We start from the raw sequence: 11,100 nt of genomic DNA, 5'->3' as shown, positions 1-11,100 counted from the left end.
CTTCTCCCTCTGACCCTCTTCCCTCTTGTGCTCTCTATCTCTCATTCTCTCTCTCAAATAAATAAATAAAATCTTTAAAAAAAATAAAGGAAAAACTTAAAAAAAAAAAAGAATTCACCTGTGAAGGAGTCTGGTCTTGGACTTCTGTTTGTTGGGAGTTTTTTGATTACTGAGTCAATTTCATTGTTGATAATGTCTGTTCAAATTTTCTATTTCTTCCTGACTCAGTTTTGGGATATTATACATATCTAGGAATGTATCCATTTCTTCTGGGTTGTCCAATTTGTTGGCATATAATTTTTCATGATATTCTCTTACAATCCTTTGTATTTCTGTAATATCAGTTGTTCTTTCTCCTCTTTCATTTCTGATTTTATTTGAGTCCTCTCTCTCTCTCTTTCTCTCTGTCTCTAAGTCTGGTTAGAGGTTTATCAATTTTGTTGATCTTTTTAAAGAACCAGCTCCTGGTTTCACTAATCTGTTCCATTGTTTTTTTAGTTTCTACTTCATTTATTTCTGCTCTAATCCTTAGTATTTCCTTCCTTCTGCTGGTTTGGGGTTTTGTGTATTGTTCTTTTTCTAGATCCTTGAGGTGTAAGGTTAGATTGTTTGAGAGCTTTTTGCTTCTTGAGGTAGGCCTGTATGGCTATAAGATTCCCTCTTAAATCTGCTTTTGCTGCATCCCAAAGATTTTGGATCATTGTATTTTCATTTTCATGTATTTCCATATAATTTTTGATTTCTTGATTGACCCATTCATTGCTTAGTAGCATTTTATTTAACCTCCATGTATTGGTGTTCTTTCCAGTTTTTTTCTTGTGGTTGATTTCTAGTTTTACATTGTTGTGGTTAGAAATGATGTATGATATGACTTCAATCTTTTTGAATTTGTTGAGACTTGTTTTGTGGCCTAATAGGTGATCTATTCTGGAGAATGTTCCATGTGCACTTGAAAAGAATATGTATTCTGCTGTTTTAGGATGGAAAGTTCTGAATATATCTGTTAAATCCATCTGGCCCAGTGTGTCATTCCAAGCCACTGTCCCCATGTTGATTTTCTGTTTGGATGATCTGCCCATCAATGTAAGTGGGGTGTTAAAATCCCCTACTATTACATCTGAAACTAATGATAGCTAATTGAATTTAAATAAAAAAATTAAAGTCCCCTACTATTATTGCATTGCTATTAATCAGTTCCTTTATGTTTGTTATTAACAGTTTTATGTATTGGGTGCTCCCATGTTGCATCCATAAATATTTGCAGTTGTTATATCTTCTTGTTGGATTGTCCCCTTTATTATTATATGGTGTCCTTCTTTGTCTCTTGTTACAGTCTTCATTTTATTTTTTTAAAGATTTTATTTATTTATTTGACAGAGAGAGACACAGTGAGAGAGGGAACACAAGCAGGGGGAGTGGGAGAGGGAGAAGCAGGCTTCCCACTGAGCAGGGAGCCCAGTGCGGGGCTTGATCCCAGGACCCTGGGATCATGACCTGAACCGAAGGCAGATGCTTAACGACTGAGCCACCCAGGCACCCCACAGTCTTCATTTTAAAGTATATTTTGTTCCAAGACTCTTAACTATAGAAAATAAACTGAGGGCTGCTGGAAAGGAGGTGGGCGGGGGATGAGCTAAAGGGGTGATGGGAATTAAGGAGGGTACTTGTAATGAGCACTGGGTGTTATATGTAAGTGATGAATCACTAAATTCTACTCCTGAAACCAATATTAAACTATATGTTAACTAAATAGAATTTAAGTAAAAACTTGAAACAAGGGCACCTGGGGGGCTCAGTCAGTTAAGCAGCTGCCTTTGGCTCAGTCCTGATCCCAGGGTCCTGGGATCAAGCCCTGCACTGGGCTCCCTGCTCAGCAGGGGAGTCTGTTTCTCCCTCTGCCCCTCCCCCAGCTCATGCTCTCTCTCTCTCAAATGAATAAATAAAATCTTAAAAAAAAACTTGAAACAATAAATAAGTAAAGAAAGTCTATTTTGTCTGATATCAGTATTGCTACCTTGGCTTTCCTTTGACATCCATTTACATGATAAATGTTTCTCTATCCCCTCACTTTCAATTTGCAGGTGTTTTTAGGTCTGAAATGAGTCTCTTACAAGCAACATATAGAGGGGTCTTGTATTTTTATCCACTCTGGGAAGTAACAGCTTCTAAGCTCCTTAAGTGCTACGCTAGAAACTGGAAGTTGACTATCTTTTCCTCCCTCTGTTCGAACATAGGTACCACAGTGTTTTGGACCAACGTACTGGAAACCTTGAAGTGGGCTCTAAATCTGCTATTATTCCAATTTTTTAAACCTAATTTTTCCACTTATTTTTTCAAAATATTTTTGCTGTTCCCTTCCCCCTTCTCCCTGCCATTGCTTCCATTATATCCCAGGTCATTGTTCCGTCCATGACTTCCAATTCTTCCTGTTGAGAAAGGACACCAAATGTAGGGGAGGCAAAGGGGCCAGGGGTCTACTTCCTGCTTTGTTAGTCAAGTCACAAGCCCATAAGGCTGCATCTCTCCCAGAAAGGGTCTTTTTTTCTTCTAAAAACATCATATGACTAGCCTAGCCCTGCACATAAACCAGTTTAATTATCCTGAAACACACCATTTTTATGGTTTTGTTCCTTTACTCAAGAACTTACTGGATTTTTCCTGCCACATTGGTGGATGTCATTGTCTCTGGTAAAGAACTCACTTTTCCTTACCGAGGAAACTTATTTTCCATGGCTTAATGTATCAGTTTTTGAAGTCAGATGAAACTTCAAGTTACAGCCCTGCCACTTACTCTGTGACTTTGGGAAGATCCTTAAGTTTTAGGAACCTTGGTTTTTTTATCCGTAAGTATATACTTCACAAGTTTGCTATGAGGATTAAATGGGATCATGAGAGCTTCTCATATAATAAGTGCCCAATAGCACTTACTGTAGCTCTTACAAAAGAACTTTTTGCAATGATGGGTGTGTCTTATATTTGCACTCTTCAATACAGTAAACACTAGCCACTTGTGGCTGTTGATCTCTTGGAATGTGGCTAGTGCAATTAAAGAACTGAATTTTAAATTTCATTTCATTTAAATTATTTAAACTTAAAAAGTCACATGTGGCTAGTGACTGGTATATTAGAGCAGCACTAGATAATATGAAAATCAGTTGAAGGAGAAATAGAAGTTTTTTTTTTTTAGTATTATTTGTGCTTTATGATATTTCACTTTCCAAAAACGCATGCTTTCTTCTTTCACCCATCTTCATCTTTTGCCTCTTTTTGTTTCATATCTGGAAATTTAAGATCTGGTTCAACACCCATCTTCTGCAGAAGCATTCCTCTGTTGGTACCAATCCACATGCTTTCCAGTTCCCTGAAACTTTTATTGAACACCTGGTCAACATTGCACTATTTAGCACATAATATTCTTTTAACCTCTTGCATGTGACAGTTGTAACTCCCCAAGAGCACAATATAAGGATCTGTGTGTTTTTAAAATCCTGTGCCCCTCCCAAGAAATTAGCACATTACTTAGAATACTATAAACATTGCATTATGGACTGAATGTTTGTGCCCCCCTCCCCTAATTCATACTTTGAAATCTAACCCTTAATAGAATGATACTTGGAGGTGGGGCCTTTCAGAGGTAACTAGGTCATGAGAGTGGAGTCCTCAGGAATAAGATTAGTGCCTTTAAAAGAAGAGGCCAGAGAGCTAGCTCACTCCCTTTTCATCATCTGAGGATACCACAGAACATGGCAGTCTGTAACCCAGAAGAGGATCCTCACCAGAACCTGACCATACTGACACCTTGATCCCAGACTTCCAGCCTTCAGAACTATGAGAAATATATTTCTGTTGTTTATAAACTACTCAGTCTGTGGTATTTTGTTATAGCAGCCTGAGCTAAGACACACTTGAGTAGCCCTATGTTTGATTGATTACTTGTCCTTTACCTCTCTAATTCCTTCCTCTCACCTTCCAGTCCTCACCACTGTTCTCCTGTAGTTGGCTGAAAAGAACAAAGAAGTGCTCAAACAACCAATAAAATTCTTACTGCTTTTTTCTTTTTTATCTTTGTGTTACTTTATTTTCCCCACTCCTTCACAATGGATAAAAGCATCTTTCAGGGATATTGTATTTCTCACATTTTATATAGTAGACATTAGGTGCCTACTGTTTGCAAAATACAAGTGGTGGGGCAAGGGTTGATGATGGGGGGCATGAAAATGATATCAAAAATGCCCTCAAATGAGTTATATTCAGATGGGCGGGGTCGTTTATGAAAATGATTGATTAACAGTAGAGAATACATAGGAAAAAGAGAAATACCAAGTTCTGGCTAAATAGAACAATAGTATTTTGGTATGTATGCATTTAAAGTATTTTAGTTGCCTAATGGAGGGTAGTTAGTCCAACAAATTTGGTGTTGGTAATGGTTCTGACTGTAATTGAAAAGATGTATCTCGAACTAAATTCTCACAAATTGGATAGATTGGATCCTTAGCAAAATAAAAAGAAACTGGGTATGGACAATTTAGAAAAAAGATCACATTGGAAATCAGCTTATGGAAAAGTAAAGGATAAATGGAAACAATGATAACATTAAAAGGTCATGTAAAAAGGGTTGGAAAAGAGAAAAAGATGCACAAATTCAGGAAATTGTGTGTGTGTGCACATGTGGTAATGTGTGTATGTGTTTTAAAGAAAGATATTGAGGAGTTCCAGTCCAAGATGGCAACATAGGAAGAACTCACCTCCTCCATGGAAGACACCAAAGTACACCTACTAACAGAATCACTCCTCCTGAGGAAGAACCGAGGGCTGACTTAACAGCTACTGAGCAACCAAAGATAGAACAGCAAGAGAACAGCAAGAGAGGAGCCACAGTAACAAGGGGAACCCCTGCCCCCTATGCTGTGAACAGTATAGTACTGTTAATACTGAGAGATGGGAACAGATCCCTCTGTCCTTGGGCACAGAAAAAAAAGCAGTGGTTTAAAAAAGCAACTAGTATATAAAAGAGACAACACTAGAACTTCACCAAGTAGCGGAGGACCTATCCAAAAGCTCTCCAGGTCAGAGGGATTGGAGAATGACACAGTTTCTGTTCCCACCTCACCTTAAAAATCCACCCCAGTGCAGGGTCTGGACACCATAATGGGCAGGTCTGGATGCCATCACAGGCAGGTCCCGGTGCTTTAACTGCCAGGTCCGGTCATCACAGGAAACTTGTAACCCCCGCAAGCCTAGGGTCCACAAGCCCAAACCATCCCAGGTAGTGCTGGGATATAGAAAAAAAAAAAAAGCTTTAGTTTTAAAGGGGCAGAGGAGCTGCAGGGACACTCTCCCCCACTCCACCTTAAAAGCCCAGACTGGAACAGTCTGAAAGTGAAGGGATGGAAAACTATTTGACAGGCAAATGGTAGCAAAAAAAAAAAAAAAACAAAAAACCTGGGATAGCAATACCTGTACCAGACAAAACAGACTTTAAAACAGACTGTAACAAGACACAAAGTCATTACCTACTGAGAAGGGGGTCAATCCAACAAGAGAATATAGCAATTATAAATATGCACCTAAATACATAAAGCAGATATTAATGGACACAAAGAGAGAAATTGAGAGTGATACAGTAATAGTAGAAGTCATGAGAATAAAAGGGACCGCATAAGGAATACAGTCAATGATATTACAATAGTGATATAACAGGCCAGATGGTAGCTACACTTGTGAAGAACATTGCATAATGTATAAACCTGTCAAGTCACTAAGTTGGATACCTGAAACTAATGTAACATTGTATGTCAACTATCCTCAGATTAAAAAAAAAAAATACTGAGAGGAAGTTAACCTTAAAAGTCCACAGCTACAAAGGCCTAGCTTGATAAGACTCCTTAGCAGAATTGGTTGATTCTCAGTAATTCAGTTTACTTGCAATACAATTGAAAAGTGGCGTAATGTAATTACACCAAAAATTAGCTTAATATTTACTTCATAATTTTTTAAAACTGGAAAGTTATTCATTTTTCCCTTTATCATTATCATTCCCATGTTCTGCACATTAGGTGGCGACATTGCCTCACTCCTGGAATCAACTGGGCTGGCCTTAACCGTAAAATCTAGATGCAAACTTTGAAACAAATCTCAGGGACTAAATAGGCCAAAATTAAAAACATTGCCCTTCCAGGGTGTCTGTCTGGCTCAGTTGGTGAAGCATAAGACTGTTGATCTTGGGGTTGTGAATCTGAGCCTCATGGGCATAGAGATTACTTCAAAAAATAATGATATTTAATAAATAAAAAACATTGCCCTTTCTATTTATCTTTAAAAGTCATATGAATAATACACCGAATTTAATAAAAAGTATTTGTTGACTAATTTTGCCAATGAATGTCCATAAACTGGTTTGTGCTATTTTAAAAAATAATGTTCACTTAATCTTCATCATGAGAATGTAATAAATTGTCTCCTTTTTAGTTTTAATGTAAAGAAATTATTTATACTTAATTTCATTTTGTTCTGGTCATTCAATGATGTTTATTGGGCCTATGATGATTGAAGTCCATGAATCTCTGTAGAGGTACAGTCAGAAGAGTTATCTGGGCAGGGCACTGACGTCAGGTAAAATATCAACATGCAATTGAGATTTAAAACATTGCTGTAGGGCGCCTGGGTGGCTCAGTTGGTTAAGTGTCTGCCTTCACCTCAGGTCATGACCCTGGGGTCCTGGGATGGAGTCCCAAGGCAGGATCCCTGCTCAGTGGGGAGCCTGCTTCTCCCTCTTCCTCTGCCCTTCCCCCTGCTTATACTCTCTCTCTCTAATAAAGAAATAAAAATCTAAAAAATAAATAGAGAAAACATTGCTGTAATGTAATAGATAGTCACATTAACAAATGCTACGGAGTAGTCATTTATCCCAAAATTTACCTCTTTTTACTTTAAATGATGCAGCCCAAGTTTAGTATTCAGAATTTATTCATTATTTGTACTCAGCTATACCTTCCTACGATCAAACTTTTTAAGTCTTTATTTCTCTAAACAAGAATTATTATTTTTTTTAAATCTGTCTTTATCATCCTGTCCAGTTTGGGTTCCCTTTTTTGGTCCTCTCCATGATCACTGTAGTCTTATTTGAAGTGAAACATTCCAAGTAAAGACATAACATGGTTTTATAACAGGTAGGATTATATTTCTATTTTTGATTTCCACTAACTTCCAGGATACTAAATGTAAACTAATAGCTTTAGGAAACCAACTTCAAAATTCTAAGATCCCTTTTTGGGGCATAATTAATACATGCCTTCTAACACAACATACACGCAGCTTATGTTGCTTTTCCCCAAATGTCTTGTCATGTTCTTACTTTAGTCAAAGTTTATCTATTCTTTCTAGTCAAGGGCAATTGTCCATTGAGAAACATGTCAAAGATTTATATAAGGAACAAGAAACCACATTTGTTGCAGGAATTCACAATATTTTCTACAAGTATATTCACATTTAAAAAAAAAAAGATTTTATTTATCTGCCAGAGAGAGAGAGAGTGCACAAGTAGGGGGAGCGGCAGAGGGAGAAGCAGACTCCCTGCTGAGCAGGGAGCCCAATGAGGGACTTGATCCCAGGACCCTCGGATCATGACCTCAGTCGAAGACAGACACTTAATCAATTGAGCCACCTGGGCGCTCCTATATTCACATTTTTAATAAGATATGTTATGGGTCCCAGGTTAAGCGTAGAGACAAGATGTCCTTAAAAAGCTTTGTTTTGTTTGCACCAAAAAAAGGTTTATGTTATGTCAAATAATACCTCTCTAATGTACCAGAAACAAGACTTATATTCTTTGTATCACCTGCACCTGGCTCAGTGGACATGTAAACAACTGGGGGTTGAATGAGTGCACCTGACCATTCTCCATGTCCTGAACCACTTTGATTCCATCCATCTAATAGGGCCTCAGGTACCCTATTAGAAGCTCCCAGGGCTATCCTCAAGCCCTATGTATAGTCTTTCTAGGCACCTCCATCCTGCTTTCTCTTATGCACCGGCTTGTTCCACTCAGTGCCTCTGATTCCCAGCCTATGCCTCTTCCCCACCATCCTCTATTCTGCTGTGCCCCTTCTCATTGCCACTTCAGTTAGCAACAAACAAATTCAGTAAACATTCACACCAGTTCAACTCTCTGCCAAGTTTGTTCCAGCTTTGCTGTCAGGTCTATTTCAGATCTTTCTGGACATCAGATTCTGTTACCCTCATACATTAATCCAACCTCGGGTCACCACATTCCCACTTCATCTGGAAGGGAAATTCAGGGAAAATGTATGAATGCAAGAATGAACTAGCAAATTTTAATGTAGAATATTAACAACTTCAGTAGCTGAAATAATTGGACTAGAAATAGGGAAATCTATAAAGATTATGCCCCCCCAAAAGAGTAAGGCAAGAAGTTTTAAGTATCATAGCATCAGTATAATAAAGGAGGGCACATACAAGAATTGAAAGGAGCTTTTTTTTTTTTTTGGCCGGGGGGAGACATTTTACCATTTCTATTTATCACTATACTAGCTTAAATTGCTTTATTCAATAAGCTGAATAATAAATAAATTTAAACATGGTAGGAGACCAAAGTGGAAGTGCCATAAATGTTAAGTGATATTGAACTCCATGATAAGCAAATGTAGTGGTGGATCACCCTCCACACTTTAAGGTCCTCAAGATGTTTAAGATATTTAATATTTTTAAATAGAAAAGACATTTAGAAATAATGTAGAAATTTACTTTTCTATAAAACCATACTCTAAAAGCTGTGGAAATATTTTTATGGTTCTAGTTACATGGTACCTCAAGAAGACTAGAATGACTCTTGAAAAAATCCAGAAAGACATCATCAGAGTGATAAACTATATTGGGTCCTATTATCTGGAAACCAGCCAAATGATTAAGGCTATAACTTAAGATAGATGTTAAGAAGGAATATGATCAGAGTTTATAAACTGTAGCTCACACATATTTTTCAAAACATGGTCATGCGTTATTTCATTTGATTATAAAAGCTTAATAAACAGTAAGCATCATAATCATTTTTAAAACAAACAGCATGTAAAACTATGACAGGAATTGGTCAAGTGATAATATACCACCTAACTAAATATTAGTGTATGAGAAGTGGGAAAGACATCTTTGTAGTTTGTAAGAGGTACATTTAAGACAATGAGCATAGGCCGGCTGGCCAGCCACCGAGCGGCATGAAGGTCTGGGGTGTTGCTGCCCCCTCCCGCTCGCTCCAACGCCATGGAATACCTGCGGAGCTTGAGCCGGCCCCTGCCCAGCGCTGTGGGGCTGCCTCGGCGCACGTTGTGTACTCTGGTCCAGGGCCTGACCCCTGGGGCGCGTTCCGTTGCCGCCTGCCGCCGTGCGGCCCAACTTCTCGGGCAGAGCCGGGCCGCGCCGCTGTGCGAGCCCCGCCGGCCCCGCGTGGCAGGTGAAACGCACCAGTTTAGAACTTCTGATGTCTCTCAAGCCACTTTAGCCAGTGTAGCGCCAGTGTTTACTGTGACAAAATTTGACAAAGAGGGAAATGTTACTTCTTTTGAAAAGAAAACTGACTTATATCAAGAATTAGGTCTTCAAGCCAGAGATTTGAGGTTTCAGCATGTGATGAGCATCACAACCAGAAACAATAGGATTATCATGAGAATGGAGTATTTGAAAGCTGTGATAACTCCAGAGTGTCTTCTGATACTAGATTATCGTAATTTAAATTTAGAGCGATGGCTGTTCCGGGAACTCCCTTCACAGTTGGCTGGAGAAGGACAGCTTGTCACCTACCCTTTATCTTTTGAGTTTAGGGCTATAGAAGCACTCCTACAGTATTGGATCAGCACTCTTCAGAGGAAACTTAGCATTTTGCAGCCACTGATCCTTGAGACATTGGAAGCTTTGGTGAATCCCAAACATTCTTCTGTAGACAGAAGCAAACTGCACATCTTACTGCAAAATGGCAAAAGTCTGTCAGAGTTAGAAACAGATATTAAAAATTTCAAAGAATCCATTTTGGAGATCTTGGATGAAGAAGAGTTACTGGAAGAGCTGGATCTGACAAAGTGGAGTGACCCGCAAGTCTTTGAAAAGAGCAGTGCTGGAATCGACCATGCAGAAGAGATGGAGCTGCTCTTGGAAAACTACTACCGATTAGCTGAGGATCTTTCCAACACAACCCGGGAACTCAGGGTACTGATTGATGATTCACAAAGTATCATATTCATCAATCTGGACAGCCACCGTAATGTGATGATGAGGTTGAACCTACAGTTGACCATGGGAACCTTCTCTCTTTCTCTCTTTGGACTAATGGGAGTTGCTTTTGGAATGAATTTGGAATCTTCCCTTGAAGAGGACCACAGAGTGTTTTGGCTGATTACAGGAATTATGTTTATGGGAAGTGGCCTCCTCTGGAGGCGTTTGCCGTCATTCCTGGGATGACAACTAGAAGCTCCTTTGCCTCCCGTGATGGCCTCTTTACCCAAGAAGTCCCTTCAAGCGGACAGAAGGCTGGAAATGAAGCACGGCTTCCGGCCTGATGGTCTCGGACCAGGCAGGAGCGTCCTGACAGACCGTTAGGAGACATCAACACGGAGAGACTGGGTTACTTTTCATGGTAGTCACAGGAAACTTCTGCTACTCTTTTTCTTTAGAGAGTCAGACACTTGAGAAAAATCACTAAAATTATGTCTGATGATACAGATGTTATGGCACTCCACAATGCTGGAACTTAACTGCATTTTCAAAATTGAGGAAGGAAGCAAAAATCTTAAAATGCTGTTTTTATAGACATGTGAGAATAGATTGTTGTATAGATTTTCTGATTTATACATGTCTCAGGCCAAGCAAAGCCTGAAAACTTGATAAGCCCACAGTGAATGAGATCAGGTAGCAGTTCTTAGTAAGGGGATCATGTTCCTGGGAACTTTGTGTCAGGTAAGGTAGCAAAATCCATAAACGAACTCTGAAAGTTTGTGCTTTAAAAAAAAAAAGACAATGAGCATAACTTAATTAAAATTAAAGTTATACAAAGGACAATAAATTTGAGACACTTTCAAAATTCAGGTTGGTAAA

General features: G+C 38.9%; 1 protein-coding gene across 1 annotated transcript; it reads left to right on the top strand.

The window, feature by feature from the left end:
- The first annotated feature begins 9,227 nt into the window (after positions 1-9,227).
- LOC112810930 (magnesium transporter MRS2 homolog, mitochondrial-like) lies at positions 9,228-10,665 on the top strand. The gene has a single exon (XM_025854813.2). The coding sequence runs from the start codon at positions 9,277-9,279 to the stop codon at positions 10,465-10,467; it is 1,191 nt and encodes a 396-aa protein (XP_025710598.1). The 5' UTR covers positions 9,228-9,276; the 3' UTR covers positions 10,468-10,665.
- Positions 10,666-11,100: the final 435 nt, after the last annotated feature.

This window comes from Callorhinus ursinus, unplaced genomic scaffold, assembly GCF_003265705.2.
Source record: "Callorhinus ursinus isolate GAN/ISIS: 27379988/994484 unplaced genomic scaffold, GSC_fseal_2.0 scaffold2, whole genome shotgun sequence".
Lineage (NCBI taxonomy): Eukaryota > Metazoa > Chordata > Mammalia > Carnivora > Otariidae > Callorhinus > Callorhinus ursinus.
The sequence above is the reverse complement of the archived record's forward strand: the minus strand, read 5'-3'. Positions and strand labels throughout refer to the sequence as shown.

What these genes read in the sequence shown, in the direction of transcription:
- LOC112810930 (XM_025854813.2), top strand. Translation starts at nt 9,277, where the DNA reads ATGGAATACCTGCGGAGCTTGAGCCGGCCCCTGCCCAGCGCTGTGGGG.